Source organism: Schistocerca serialis, chromosome 2 (genome assembly GCF_023864345.2).
Source record: "Schistocerca serialis cubense isolate TAMUIC-IGC-003099 chromosome 2, iqSchSeri2.2, whole genome shotgun sequence".
Classification (NCBI taxonomy): Eukaryota; Metazoa; Arthropoda; class Insecta; order Orthoptera; family Acrididae; genus Schistocerca; species Schistocerca serialis.
The window spans coordinates 1098390925-1098407478 of NC_064639.1; the positions used below are offsets into that span (position 1 = coordinate 1098390925).

At 42.8% G+C, this 16554-nt stretch overlaps 1 protein-coding gene across 1 annotated transcript in view; it reads right to left on the minus strand.

The window, feature by feature from the left end:
• Positions 1-4747: 4747 nt before the first annotated feature.
• Positions 4748-16554, minus strand: part of LOC126456643 (acetylcholinesterase-like) — a 372833-nt gene continuing 361026 nt past the window's right edge. The window contains exon 6 of the mRNA XM_050092387.1: positions 4748-4994. Coding sequence (XP_049948344.1) covers positions 4748-4994 — 247 coding nt within the window. The remainder of the gene's footprint in view (positions 4995-16554) is intronic.

Genomic DNA, 16554 nt, shown 5'->3' on the forward strand with positions numbered 1-16554 from the left:
AGCACTTGCCGGCGAAAGGCAAAGGTCCCCAGTTCGAGTCTCGGTCCGGCACACAGTCTTAACCTGCCAAGAAGTTTCATTCATTTATTATCACTTAAATGTGTTGATACATGACGGTGACATCTAATTATCGTGGTGACAAAATTATTTGCTATAGCCCAAGTACCAAATAGGTTTTTTTCATTTGTACGACCTAGAACGAGAGTACTTAACCTTTTTTCTAATACACAATATTACGAGAAAAGATTTTATTACAGCAGAAATGCATGGATAGTAGGACATATTCTATAACAACATCAGAATTAAAGCTTAAAAATCTAAGCCATGCTCATTAAAATACCCTACTGAAGATATCATAAACCTGGATCCCTACGCCGCCAAAAACTTTACCACCGCTTCTAACTTCTAGAATGCCGTTAACTCTGCGTCTCCTTCCATATCCGCATCCTCCACAATTTGATAGAACTCCCCTCTTTACTCAAATTCGTCGATTCTCTTCATGAACCGTGTAGATACCACAAACTCGATGATAAGAACTCGACTGTCTACAATGTAACTTTCGCTCATATACACACATCAAGAAAAGTTTTGCCTCACCCTGGTTCCCAGAACTCCTGAAGAGAAACGTTGACTGTGGACATTGTATCACAAAGTCCCCTGACTGTTCAGAGATGTCACTAAACCCACCCTAATATGCGAACAACTATGCATGAGCAGCGGTTGTTAGACGGAGGGGGTCCGACAGCCGATCAATTCCAGACCTTCCACCAGGAAGGAGGTACACGGCTCGTGTTTTCTGTAGCTCAGCCATGCCTAGACGGTCAATACCGCGGTTCGATCGCGACCGCATTGTTACTTTGTGCCACGAAGGGCTCTCAACAAGGAAAGTGTCCAGGCGTCTCGGAGTGAACCAAATCAATGTTGTTCGGACATGGAGGAGATACAGAGAGACAGGAATTGTCGATGACATGCCTCGCTCAGGCCGCCCAAGGGCTACTACTGCAGTGGATGACCGCTACCTACGAATTATGGCTCGGAGGGACCTTGACAGCAACGGCACCATGTTGTATAACGCTTTTTGTGCAGCCACAGGACGTCGTGTTACGACTCAAAATGTGCGCACTAGGCAGCATGATGCGCAACTTCACTCCCGACGTCCATGCCGAGGTCCATCTTCAGAACCACGACACCATGCAGCCCGGTACAGATGGGCCCAACAACATGCCGAGTGGACCGCTCAGGATTGGTATCATGTTCTCTTCACCGATGAGTGTCGCGTATGCCTTCAACTAGACAATCGTCGGAGACTTGTTTGGAGGCAATCCGGTGAGCCTTAACGCCTTGGACACACAGTACAACAAGTGCAGCAAGGGGGAGGTTCCCTGCTGTTTTGGGGTGACATTATGTGAGGCCGACGTACGCAGCTGATGGTTATAGAAGGCGCCGTAACGGCTGTACGACACGTGAATGCCATCCTCCGACCATATTGGCAGCATATTTGCGAGGAATTTGTCTCTGTGGACAATTCGCGCCCCCATCGTGCACATCTTGTGAATGACTTCCTCCAGGATAACGAAATCGCTCGACTAGAGTGGCCAGCATGTTCTCTAGACATGAACCATATCGAACATGCCTGGGATATATTGAAAAGGGCTGTTTATGGACGACGTGACCCACCAACCACTCTGAGGGATCTACGCCGAATGGCTTTGGAGGAGTGGGACAATCTGGACGAACAGTGCCTTGATGAACTTGTGGATAGTATGCCACGACGAACGCAGGCATGTATCAATGCAAGAGGACGTGCTACTGGGTATTACGTGTACCCTTGTGCACAGAAATCTGGACCACCACCTCTGAAGGTATCGCTGTATGGTAGTACAACATGCAATGTGTGGTTTTCATGAGCAATAAAAATGGCGGAAATGATGTTTATGTTGATCTCTATTCCAAGTTTCTGTACAGGGCCCGGAACTCTCGGAACCGAGGTGATGCATAACCTTTTTGATGTGTGTATCAACATTTGCCACCTTCCTTCCACCTCCACACCATGTCCGATTAGAAGACAACTGCAACAGGATACCTCTTGGAGACACAGAATGCGACGTACTGGCCGAAGCACTAGTTTCAATCAAATACATTATTTCCCACGTCAACATTCCGTTTCCTCAACAAAAAATAATCGTACACGGATGAATCAGGTCTTATTATAAATATTTTTTTTAATAGGCTTCTGACACAGCGCAGCAATTTTGCGTTAAAACGTATCATATGCGGGAAATTTTAACATACAAGAGACTTTTAAATATAACAGGTGAAAGTGTTTCATGGATACCTTCATGCATGTCAAGATTCATATTTACATTGTACAAAGCTGATTTCTTAATGACTAATAAGAGACTCCCTTTTCATAGTATCTTATTACAAGCACCGTTTTATTTGTTTTAAAATACTTATTAACTGGATAATTTGTACACAGAGTCGTCATAGATAATAACCACGACCGCTGCGGTAGTCTATCATTTCTGCACCTCGTAAAAGTTGACTTTCCTAAACGAATTCGAAACGACAGACATATTTTTCATTGAGGCCTTGAATTGCTATTTACCTGTTGCTGACGTTCTTACTGTAATTGAAACTGTTTGCGGAGTGAAAGTTGCTGGTCATGAGACCATACTGACAGACCCTGATCACTGCAGTCCTACGAGCATTTCGAATACAGCATATATATTTGGACACATGGACATGTATGTACAAGGATGCGTCATAAATTCTTGATTACTATTTCACGTCGATCGATTCTTTTTTGAAGATGTTTTCTCTTCCTTCCCACAACGATCCTTATCGCAAAGACTACACTTGTTCGAAATACCGTCATTATTTAAAAATACACTCCTGGAAATGGAAAAAAGAACACATTGACACCGGTGTGTCAGACCCACCATACTTGCTCCGGACACTGCGAGAGGGCTGTACAAGCAATGATCACACGCACGGCACAGCGGACACACCAGGAACCGCGGTGTTGGCCGTCGAATGGCGCTAGCTGCGCAGCATTTGTGCACCGCCGCCGTCAGTGTCAGCCAGTTTGCCGTGGCATACGGAGCTCCATCGCAGTCTTTAACACTGGTAGCATGCCGCGACAGCGTGGACGTGAACCGTATGTGCAGTTGACGGATTTTGAGCGAGGGCGTATCGTGGGCATGCGGGAGGCCGGGTGGACGTACCGCCGAATTGCTCAACACGTGGGGCGTGAGGTCTCCACAGTACATCGATGTTGTCGCTAGTGGTCGGCGGAAGGTGCAAGTGCCCGTCGACCTGGGACCGGACCGCAGCGCCGCACCGATGCACGCCAAGACCGTAGGATCCTACGCAGTGCCGTAGGGGACCGCACCGCCACTTCCCAGCAAATTAGGGACACTATTGCTCCTGGGGTATCGGCGAGGACCATTCGCAACCGTCTCCATGAAGCTGGGCTACGGTCCCGCACACCGTTAGGCCGTCTTCCGCTCACGCCCCAACATCGTGCAGCCCGACTCCAGTGGTGTCGCGACAGGCGTGAATGGAGGGACGAATGGAGACGTGTCGTCTTCAGCGATGAGAGTCGCTTCTGCCTTGGTGCCAATGATGGTCGTATGCGTGTTTGGCGCCGTGCAGGTGAGCGCCACAATCTGGACTGCATACGACCGAGGCACACAGGGCCAACACCCGGCATCATGGTGTGGGGAGCGATCTCCTACACTGGCCGTACACCACTGGTGATCGTCGAGGGGACACTGAATAGTGCACGGTACATCCAAACCGTCATCGAATCCATCGTTCTACCATTCCTAGACCGGCAAGGGAACCTACTGTTCCAACAGGACAATGCACGTCCGCATGTATCCCGTGCCACCCAACGTGCTCTAGAAGGTGTAAGTCAACTACCCTGGCCAGCAAGATCTCCGGATCTGTCCCCCATTGAGCATGTTTGGGACTGGATGAAGCGTCGTCTCACGCGGTCTGCACGTCCAGCACGAACGCTGGTCCAACTGAGGCGCCAGGTGGAAATGGCATGGCAAGCCGTTCCACAGGACTACATCCAGCATCTCTACGATCGTCTCCATGGGAGAATAGCAGCCTGCATTGCTGCGAAAGGTGGATATACACTGTACTAGTGCCGACATTGTGCATGCTCTGTTGCCTGTGTCTATGTGCCTGTGGTTCTGTCAGTGTGATCATGTGATGTATCTGACCCCAGGAATGTGTCAATAAAGTTTCCCCTTCCTGGGACAATGAATTCACGGTGTTCTTATTTCAATTTCCAGGAGTGTATAAATGTGCGGAAGTATCGCACGGATCCCCTGGTGTCCTATATGTAGACTAAGAGTGCAGTACTTCTCCTGTCTTTCTGACGCACTCTCTTACTCAACCCTCAATTTATACATCCCATTCCCTAGCGTAATTTAGTCCCCCAAATCACAGACACTGCTAGCCATTTACCTGTATTGCCCTACATCTCTACATACTACATTCCTTCCTGCAGACACAGAACCTTCTCGGACGTGCCGAACGTGTCATCATCATCATCGTTACTGACACCATCACTGTCGTCACCTCGGTACAAGCCATATTGGTCTCCATGTGTGATTCATAGAAAGTCACAAAATGAAATAATTTTTTTTTAAATTTTTATCGCCGCGTGCCTGAAGACTGGCAACATGATTGCAGATCGCCTCCCCCTCCCCTCTTGCCCCCCCCCCCCCTTTCATATCACAGGAATGAGATAATCAACAGAGAAATGCAAAGCTTCCCCAGAAGGCGCCGCGGGGTACTCACTGGTCATGGCGATCAGCTGAGGTAGGTACTTCTTCCAGAAGGCACACTGCTTGAGCCGCGGCCCGCGCCCCGTCTCGCTGGAGTTGATGGCCAGCGTGAGGAACTCGCGGCCGTACGCCGTGTGCACCGGCCAGTAGGTGGCCGTCCACGTCCCGTCCTCCGACTTGCTGGGGTTCCTGCGGGCACAGACAGGCGCACCTCAGTCCCCGCGCCAACACGAGCCTCTTCAGCGGGCGAGCCAAACATAACAATGAGTGATCATTTATGTGCCAAAACAGTTTTTGTGGGGATTCTGATAACTCAAAAAACTTTACGGGACGGCATAAACTAAGAAAGAACTGCATCTCATATAATCTTTGACTGATGTTTCCGAAATACACAACTGGCCATTAAAATTGCTACACCACGAAGATGACGTGCTACAGACGCGAAATTTAACCGACAGGAAGAAGATGCTGTGATACGCAAATGATTAGCTTTTCAGAGCATTCACACAAGGTTGACGCCGGTAGCTACACCTACAAGGTGCTGACATGAGGAACGTTTCCAACCGTTGCCTGGTGAAACGTTGTTGTGATGCCTCGTGTAAGGAAATGCTTACCATCACGTTTCCGACTTCGATAAAGGTCGGATTGTAGCCTATCGCGATTGCGGTTTATCGTATCGTGACATTGCTGCTCGCGTTGGTCGAGATCCAATGACTGTTAGCAGAATATGGAATCGGCGGGTTCAGGAGGTTAATTTGGAACGCCGTGCTGGATCCCAAAGGCCTCGTATCACTAGCAGTCGAGGTGACAGGTATCTTATCCGCATGGCTGTAACGGATCGTGCAGCCACGTCTCGATCCCTGAGTCAACAGATGGGGACGTCTGCAAGACAACAACCATCTGCACGAACAGTTCGACGGCGATTGCAGCAGCAAGGACTATTAGCTCGGAGACCATGGCTGCGGTTATCCTTGACGCTGCATCACAGACAGGAGCGCCTGCGATGGTGTACTCAACGACGAACCTGGGTGCACGAATGGCAAAACGTCATTTTTTCGGATGAATCCAGGTTCTGGGGGGGGGGGACCAAACAGCGAGATTGTCGATCTCATCGGGGCAGGGAAGAATGGGGAAGAAAATCAGCAGCGATTTGGGGAAATCACGGAAAACCTAAATCATGACGGGCGGACGCGGTTTGAACCGTCATCCTGCCGAATGTGAGTCCAGTGTCTAACCACTTAGCCAACGCGCTCTGTACAGGTGTCACTGTTAACAGAGAAGCAGCACTGCATGAAATAACAGCAGAAATCAATGTGGGACGTAAGACGAACGTATCCCTTAGGGGAGTGCGGCGAAATTTGGCGTCAGTGGGCTATGGCAGCAGACGATCGACGCGAATGCCTTTGCTAACAGCACGACACCACGTGTCGCGCCTCTCCTCGGCTTGTGATCCTAGACGAGTGGAACACCGTGGCCGTGTCAGACGAATCCCAATTTCAGTTGGAAAGAGCTGATGGTACGGTTCGAGTGAAGGAGGTTCAGACCCCACGAAGCCACGGACCCAAATTGCCTTAAAGGCACAGTGCAAGCTTGTGGTGGCTCCATAATGGTTTGGGCTGTGTTTACATGGAATGGACTGGGTCCTCTGATCCAACTGAAAGGGTCGTTGACAGGAAACGGTTACGTTCGGCAACTTGGAGACCATTTGCAGCCATTCATGGACTTGGTGTTGTCAAACCACGATGGGATTTTTATGGACTGCAATACGCCATGTCACCGGGCTACAATTGTTCGCGATTGGTTTGAAGAACTCTGAGGACAGTTCGAGCGGAAGATTTGGCCACCTAGATCGCTCTACATGAATCCCATGGAACATTTAAGGGTCATAGTCGAGAGGTCATTTCGGCACAAACTGCTGCACCGTGAAGACTTTCGCAATTATGGACAGCTATAGACGCAGTACGGCTCATTATTTCTGCATCAGACCTCCAACGACCCAACGACTTGAGTCCATTTCACACAAAGCTGCTCCACTATACTGAGGAAAAGAAATTCCGACACGATATCTTTTGTCACGGCAGAGTATATTTTCTTCAATTAGCATGTTTTGTGTGTTTGACTCTTGGAAGGTTGCTAACTTATTTTTGGTATTAAATGAAAGTGTTGTGAGTTCCGTTTTTATTCAATGTTTCATACTATGTAACTGCACACTGGATATTTTTAAAACACAAGTCTTCGACGATACGATATTGCAATTCCCGTGTTATTCTCAATTACAAGGGGACCGTGCGAACTTCCCCCGCATCGATTTCAATCGTTTTGACAGTTTGCCCAGAGAACGACCAGAACTTGCAGGAAGACGCAACTTTCAACTGTTTTCGACGAAATCGAGTTACAAAATTACAGGCCTACTAATATATTTCGTATAGTCACAAGCTGAAAAAAAAAGAAACTGGGCGAATAAGCGGTTACTTTGAGAAACGCGAAGACTCTGGTTTGAATCTTCCTACCGGTCCTTTTTTCAGTCATTCTCACGTTATTCTGGGAAATTGCAATATTAAAAGAATCACTCCAAAATGTATTCCACTGGTGCAGCCTTGCGACGTTTATTTTTACACAACTGCAAGGAATCTTATGTAACGGCTACAAAATTGCTCGTACATCATCGAACGGAGTAGAGAGAGATAGCTTCTAGAGAAGTTTAATAAAAATGTAATCAGCCGTACACCATCGCTGGTATGTAGATCGAGAATCGTTTATGAATGAGAACAAAGATTTTTGAGCGACAGGCACACTGAAAAATCATGCACATGCAAATACCAGTATCGTCCTGATTCGTGCAATGCTTCTTACTTGATAAGTTTTACTCGTCAGAAATGTAGATGCAGTACTATAAATTACCTGAGTATACTGATTTGACCGTAAGTTCTAGTGATACCCTTTTTTTCCAATCTCTTTAACAAAAAAGTTTTATCTCTCTTTTTATTGCTAAATATTATGTAAACAATGAATGCATCATTAAATATTGATAATTTCTACAGTCAAAGTAATTCTGTTATTAGAATCACGTGGGAATTGAAAGTACCTTTAGGAAAATCCATCCAGAGATCTTGCGCATATAGGACTACGCGCTTACTATCTCGGCTGCGGACTGCTTTAATATTTCCAACCATCGAAAGTATGTAACCAGATGTGAAATTTTGAAATTCGGTCTTTTCGAAAACGGGAACAGTTGCACCAACCTGTCTACATATGTTGAAGTCCTAGTAGTGCCATATACAGCCTATCACTATCAATGAAGACGGCGACGTGAAGTTTATATGGTCTCCTTGATAGTGGAACACAGTCATTCAAAGTAAAGCATGGTGTGCATGTTAGTACTTTTTTTTGCTGGTTTACTTCTACACTGCATGTTAATATTGATCACTTTCGAGAAGTACCTAGTTTCCGGCGCCACAAGTTAAGTCACCTAAGATTGTAAGGGCACAGTTTATCGTCACAGCCAGGACACAGGAAAATCATTCACAGATAAGCATTTCATTACAAATTATTATTAGGTTCAGTATGGTTTGGAAGTTCAGATTTCATTTGTTTCTGAGACATTCTTATCCTTACAATGCAGTGTTAGTGTTCGCTTATGTGCCATTTAAAATTTGGTTTTTTATTTAGTCACTTCTGGTACGTAAATTTGCAGGACAATTTTCCCAAGGAGCTTTTCGGATATTTGTTATTTTATGTACCATTTTTATTTTTACTTTCTGTGTCGGAAACGAAAGCCATGCACTGTGACGTCACTCAGCGTTGCACAGTTTACTTCACTGTACACCACAGAATTTCGCAGGATATCTTCTCTAGTATTCAATTTTAAGTTTTGTAATTATTTCTAGAAAAATTTAACTGCAATACAGTAATACAGTTTCAGATGGATTCAGGGATTCATTTCAAAGAAGACGTCACGTAAGCATTGTACAGATTCACGTTACAGCACATACGTTCAAGACAGTTAGAGAATAGGAAGCCAGTTTACATATGGAACAACAAACAAACAAACAAACAAACAAACAACAATATAAATCCAAAGAGTCAAGCATGTTTTATCAAAGCTATTTCAATATATATGTTATTATTCTTAAAGTAGTAGTTTTGTGTGCCTTGGCATATTATAACAAAAATCTTTCGTCAACTTTCGTTCGTGACTGATCTTTAATTTTTCGGCGTATCACAAAAGACTGCGGTAAAATGTTTAAACTGATACGATCTACAAACACGTAGACCTTGCTTCTCACCTCCTACAGTTAACTTGAAAATGCACGTAATATGGCAAAGAATCCTGCTCCTACTCAGTGTTTCTGATTTTTCACTGTCTATGGCCGACCTAGCACTAATAACATATTTCCATGATTAAGTGACACCTAATAATATATCCTTTGTTGCACGTGACATTTGCATAACACAATGCAACGTGTAAGGTAAAATTTAACTTACAGGTCTTGAACCTTTACAAGAATTATATCCAAGGAACAAGACTTCTGTGCCAAGACAATGGGTACTGAAGACGAGAAGGTGTTTATTGACATTACCGCAGTCCTCAAAAGCTGTTACCGACAGCTGAATTCAGATATCTGTCTGTTACTGGATTATAGAACTAATGTGTTATTGATCCCCTCCATAAGCAGAATGAAAGTGTTAACACTGTACTTTGGATCAGAATTCTGATCCTCAGATCCATGAGGATGCCTTGCCATGAATGTTGGAATTACTGTCTATCACGCACAACCTCACCCCTGGTATTAGCATTGTTAGTACTGTGACATGAAACTTATTCTTCTCAGTACTGAGAATGTTACCGATGAGTTTTCGAATATCAGCTACAATTACCATAACACGTTACCGTTACTGTTTATCACACACAGCCTCTCCCATGGTCGTAGCATTGTTAGAATTGTGACACGAATCTTATTATTCTCAGTATTGAGAAAGTTCTCAGTATTGAGAATATTCTTAGCATTGAGAATATTCATAGTATTGAGAACGTTACGCATCAGTTTTTGAATATCTGATACAACACATCAGATTTCTGATATATGATACAGTTACCAAAACAAGTTATCGGGCTATGTTATCCTATTATCAAGTTGTAGTTCAACATTTGCGATTGCGATAACGTTTCTCCGAAACATGTTGCTGTGAAAACATAACACATTAGACAACTGGCGCGTAACTTTCTCGGTACTGATATATGAAACAGTTCTACGATGGCTTCATAACAGATGTTATTTTTCTGTTACTCACTTACCTTTCTTGGAGGTTTAGTGTTTTTAAAAACTTTAATACTGAATCGTGTCATCATAACAGTGCACTAATACAATTCACTAAGCAACAACGAAGGTACGTATTACTTTATTCTTCTGGCTCAGAGTCTAAATCGAAAACAAATGCCAGAAGTGCCATGTTAATCATCTGTGGTTACGTATCATAGAGTAGTAATATCTCTGGAGTGAGCATTCAGATGCTGAGTATAAACTTTGTATTGTCAACATAAATTGCCCCCTTGCACATTTGATCCGGGGACGGCGACCATTTGTCGTAAAGCGCCTTTTAGTTTGAGATTTTAGAGTGTAATTAGATCGGTAGCACAGACAGGTTTCCTTGGAGGTGCCCTGGATTGGTGTTGACGTCATAAAAGCTTCCATTTCTTACTTGAAATAAATTAGATTCATAGTTTTTATGAGTCAACTACACGAAAACAAAAACTGTTTCATGCAACAACTGTTAGAAAAGATAGGCGGCAACCGTAATTTATATGATTGAGCTCATACGTGTTTTCCAATAATAATTACACATTAACAGCTACACTGACAAAAGAACAATAAGCCATAAATAACTTATACTATAAATGCGATATATCGTATACACAAAGAAGGATAACCAATAAATCAGCGGTCTAGGTCGTAATATTTGCTAACAACAGCAGGCTATATTTGATCAATTACTGTTAAATAATGAATTATCATAATTAGCTGCAATTTTTGGCCTTATTGACAGTCTTTGTTTCTCCATTCAATCGTGTAAACATATTTAGCGAGGAAACATTTTATTGGATGCCTATTAAAAGTAAGCAGATACTCGATCAACGCAAAACAGAAAATTTTCTACATACAAGCTGCAGAAATTTTATTTACAGTTAGGTGAAAGGAGCCAAAGTAATTGGAAATTTTTAAAACTTGCAACACTGCCGATAAGGTTGCTACATCAATTTTTTTCAGTTGGTGGTCAGTAATGCTAATTAATTGACACGTTTCGTTTTTAAGGGGGGTAGGACGTCAAACGGGCTGACTTGGAGCAGGAGAGGCACCACAGGACTTTTATTTTCTACTGGCTATACTTTTACAAATAAATTCATAAAACTTTGTCAGCATGACCAGGAAGGATTCGGGATTCACATTCATAGCAGTGGAAGTTCAAAAACGTAACAAAATAATTTTTTACATGTGAAATTTCATCATTTTTTCACTTACTATTGGCTGCATTTGTTGCTATAGGTACATTTTTCTTCACAAGTAACAAAGATTCTTTGATGAATTTTGAACAGCATACAAATCATACTTACAGGTGTATCAAACTCTAGAATTTTCCAAGTCTATTAAAAACTGTGGTAAAAATTGAAGTAATTAACTGGAAAATTAGTTTTTTTTCTAAACATAAAGTTTAAAACGTAACAGCTCATTCATTTTTTCACAAATTAAATAGATTCTATAGTTTCAGACACCTGTAAGTATGGTTTGTATGCTGTGCAAAATTCATCGAACAGTCTCTCTTACTTATGAAGAAAAGTGTACCTATAGTAACAAATGCAGCCAATAGTAAGTGAAAAAATGATGAAATTTCACATGTAAAAAAAATTATTTTGTTATGTTTTTGAACTTCCGCTGCTAGGGAGTGTGAATCCTGAATCCTTCCTGGTCATGCTGACAAAGTTTTATAATTTACTTGTAAAAGTATAGACAGTGGAAATTAAAATGTCCTGTGGTGCCTCTCCTGCTCCAAGTCGGCCCGTTTGACGTCCTACCCCTATTAATTCATCAACAAAAATCTCTCAAAAGATTACAAAATTCATAGGCAACAGGGTAGTCAAGATTTTCTTGATCAAGATTACCGATTGTTTAGATCATACAGGGCAAACCTTTGAACATACCTAAGAAGAAAGGTGGAATTCTTTGCAAATGGGATTCTTCATACGCACTACGGTGTCACGTGTGAGCCAACTGCTCCAGAGGATAGGTGAGTGTGAAGCGTATTACAAGCTAGCAAGTTAATAGAAATGACCTCCAGACAGGGTAAGTACATGTGTGAAGTGACTTTACGAATGACTACAGGAGGTGTGAGGAAACAATTGTGCTAACAATACAAGTAACAGCAGAATAAATATTTAACGTTGTACAAAACGTGACAGAGCACAACATAATGTTAAAAACGTACTTATATGGTTGACAGTCGTCTTCGAAAATCATAAAAGTCAAAATGAAGGTCATAATGGGCGGTAAAAACAAAATAATTTATATGGGAAAAAGAAAATAAAAGTAATAATAAAAAAAGATTACGGCTGAAATGAAGGAACATCACAAAGCGATACGGCAAACAAAACATAGGCAGTGGGACAACAGGAAGGTTACAAGCATCTCGGTTGCCTCCTTCCGTTTATACCAAATCTATCTGCTCCTTGTCACGACAGGCGATAGGCAGAAGAGCGTAGTTGCATCTACTTAAAGTCTCATTACGTTGGTTTCTTACGCGGAAATGTATTTCATAAATTTTCGGTGTTAGTCGGTAGAGGGGCTAATAGTTCAAGTCTGTGAATACGTGGGAAATGCAGAGCCCACACACACAACTCTGAATGGGGCAGGTGTGTCATGGGCACTCAAAGTTTTGTGCTGGTCTGCGCTTGTTAAGTGGCCACCGATGGAAGCTCACGGAACCTACGGGTCCTTTTCACTAAGTCGGGGTTAGCGACCTGTGGCACCACTCACCTCTTGAGATGGCCAGCAGTTTCAAGGGCTTGCTGGGACTCCGCAATTTATGGCGGTGATGTACAAATCTGGGAATGTGGTTTAGCATCGAATTCAGAAGTGTTAACCTACGCTCTGATTCGCCCATCGACGGCTGGCGCTAGGCAGGAAATTCTAGGACAAACTAGCGATGAAGATGTGCTCTGATTGGCCCATGATTGACGATGTTCCGGGGCGGGGATTTGTTAAATTTGACACTGACACGCAATTGACACATCTTACCTGACTAGTGTTTTCGGTCAGATTGGAGCAAACTGCCGAGTCGGGAGTGGTTCGAAGAGGAAGGGTCACACTTGGTTTGATTCTGGATGGAGACAGGTCGCAGGTTCGAGACCTCGTGGAGCTTGGAGGTGTTATAGACCTGACGAGCGTTATTCTGATTCTCCATTACAACCAGGGTCCTCCGGGATTTCGCCACAACTGATTGGTGAGAGTTTAAAGCAGCACGGCTATTAGATCGGAATTAATGTTTAGATAGAAAGCTTACCATTGCCACAGTTCCGTAAACCCCGATTCGTGCCTTAGTATCGTTTGATGTGGTATTCACTCGAGAATTAGAGATTCTAACTTAATCATTGGGTTGTACAGGATTAATGATTTTATTTGCAGCTGGGCTGCTTGCTGATCTTGTTAGTTGTTGGCAGCAATTAACTTTGTTTTTCGTAGAATGTTGATGCCAATGGTTTGTAATTGTTTAATATAATAAATATTGGTTTGGCATTCATTTCTATTTTTATTTGAAGGAGCACATACTTCCCTTCACTGATTTATTACATTGATTAAACGGGATGTTATGTAGTGGGATTGATGCAATTTACCACCTTACGATTCGATCTTAGGGTTTCAAGATAGCGATTTCGTTGAGTAATTTAAAGTAAACATGGAATCTTAAGGCGAGATTGACGGAGTCTGTGTACGTCCATTACTCTGATAGGTTCCACAGCCTCACACATCGCGTAATGTTGAACAACGTCATAAAAGAAAGAATAAAACTCTTATTGGTTATACTAAATTACTCACAACGTGAAGCAATATAGTGCTAGACACATTAAAAACAGCTTGTGCTAAAGGCCTTAGAGTAGTATACCAAATATAACAAATTTATTTTTAAAATTTATTTTGTTATGATAAACATAACAAAAGGGAAAATAGTCAAAGAATAAACAAAAGGAAGATTCAGACGATGAGATGGGATGTCAAGATGCCACGCATAAGAAAATCGCAATGGCGAAATGAAAGGGCAAGCGAGCACATGAAATGCAAGCGCTAAACGAAACGAAGAATGGAAAAGTCTACGTAGTCAGAACAGACAAAGGTTTTGCCACGAACAACCTATCGGAAATACTAAAAAACTACTGGCGAGAGAAACCTGTCTGTTCACTCATCACTATAGAAAGGTTTGCTGCGCAATGAATATAAATTTGAAGCTCCTCTAGAATATCGAGCTTTTGCCATTAAATCTCAACATTTCGTACTTTCATGCCCTTATTTATAGCAGCAAAGCGTAGCCTTCATTTTGTAGGTAATATCCTAGAGGACTACTGTTTTTGTAATTATATTCCTTGTATCTAGACCCAAAGTCCCTTTCTGTTGTTCGGCGTAGACATTACTGCGCGAGCCACAATGGATTCATACACTCGGTTTCTTTTTTTTCCTTTAATTTATCTGCCTTGTCGTCTAGGCAATGACGCAAGAGCAAACCAAGATTCTTACACGTAGCGAACCTTATTTTTGCATTAGCCTTCTTGGAGGAGTTACCTATCCCACGATAACAGGGACCAAAGTAAGACAATGCAACGTATTTAGTCCTTTCACCCATATGTAGGGCTTGTTACCTCTCCCCGTTCAAAATCTTACTATCCATTGCAGGTATGGATTTTTCAGTGTAAGCCCGCCAGAGTGGCCGTGCGGTTCTAGGCGCTACAGTCTGGAGCCGAGCGACCGCTCCGGTAACAGGTTCGAATCCTGCCTCGGGCATGGATGTGTGTGATGTCCTTAGGTTAGTTAGGTTCAATTAGTTCTAAGTTCTAGGCGACTGATGACCTCAGAAGTTAAGTCGCATAGTGCTCAGAGCCATTTTTTTTTCAATGTAACCATTAGTTAGTTCAATCAGAACAACAATGTTGTTCTCTTTATTGATAGCGTCTCCGCTAAGCTGCAGTTCAGCGATTCTAACGAACACCGAGGGAAAGTATTCTCGCTTATGAACGAACGGGTTACGCGATTGCGAATCGATAACAATATCGGTGGCAGTTGGCTTACGATAATAGTCAGTAATCAGACTTGAACGTTCCTTAGTTATCTTCAAATACAAAAAAACTTTGACTTTCTTGCTTTTCCATTTCCACGGTAAATTGGATTTTATCGTGCATACGATTGAGAGCGAGCGCGAAGTTCATAAAGAAAAAGCAAAACGATAAAGGACGATTCAGGCCTTTATTGTTGTTGTCATACCACGGTCCCAAAATGTTCACCTTAAGCAGTGGTATACGCTACACAGTGATTCCAGATACACACTACTGGACTTACCGTAACACAAGCCACTGATATACGCTATTTCATGTCGTCATCGTCACCTGCGAGGTGAAGACCACCGTAAGAAGACGCTAGTGGCTGCTTTGCAGAGTGGTCATTCCAAAACCGTTGAAAATAACACAGCTTTACTGGCCATGAAACCTGATGTCTTTTTGGCCTGTCAAATGTTTTCCTTGGGAGGAGACATTTTTAACTATCACCCATGGGAAATACTGGACCATACGTTTTGTCTCCAGACCATATAGACATCAAGTTTAGATGTCATATTGTAACAGTGTTCCCCAGCGTTAATGGCTCAAAACTATAACGGAGACTGCTGGTTTTCGACGGAAAAACTACTTAACCATCTTGATCACTTGTCACGACGACTCAATAAAGAGATACTACTATTAAAGCTCGAAACTAGGAGCGCAGGATACTACTGTATAAGCTTGAAACTCTGAGCACAGGCTAACCACGAAGGCACCCATGCTGCCGCTTCGGTAATGTTTAATGTTGTGGTGCCACCGCAGAACCATTTCATAAAATGTATATCTCACTCGCCTCTAATTTGTTCCGTGCTATTTCTTGTGAGTGATTTTCTTTTCACCGACTAATAACAACCTACGCAACGACCCGTAAGAGCTGATCAGTTTATGCACCATTTGCACTTAATTCAGCGTTATTTCGTTAAGAGACAATGTGTATCTAGGACTGAAGAATTAATTAAGTATATTCAGCAACTGATGCTGTCTATGACTAATTTATCTAGCAGTATAATCACTCCAACCTGTCCTTAATTTCTGTTGCTAACTTTATTATAAGTACATTGATTAAGCGAGAGTCCTAGATTAATTACACCAACAAAGAAAAGGCAAATCTGATGCCCAGTAAGGAATGGACAACAACAGGAGGAGATACATTACACTCTGTCTTAACTGCCTAATCCTGCATACGGGGTGTAAATTTTAAGTTGACAAGCCAGAATAACTCAAAAAATAAGCTTCACACGAAAAAATGTGTAGAATCCAATGTTGATTATTTTCGAGGGGGACACCTGCAGGTGCTAAAATTAGCACACCAATCCAGGCCCCTGGGGGTGGGGCGTGAAGCAACTTTAAAATTGCAAATCGGAACTCACATTTTTATTGCACAATCAGATGCTACAT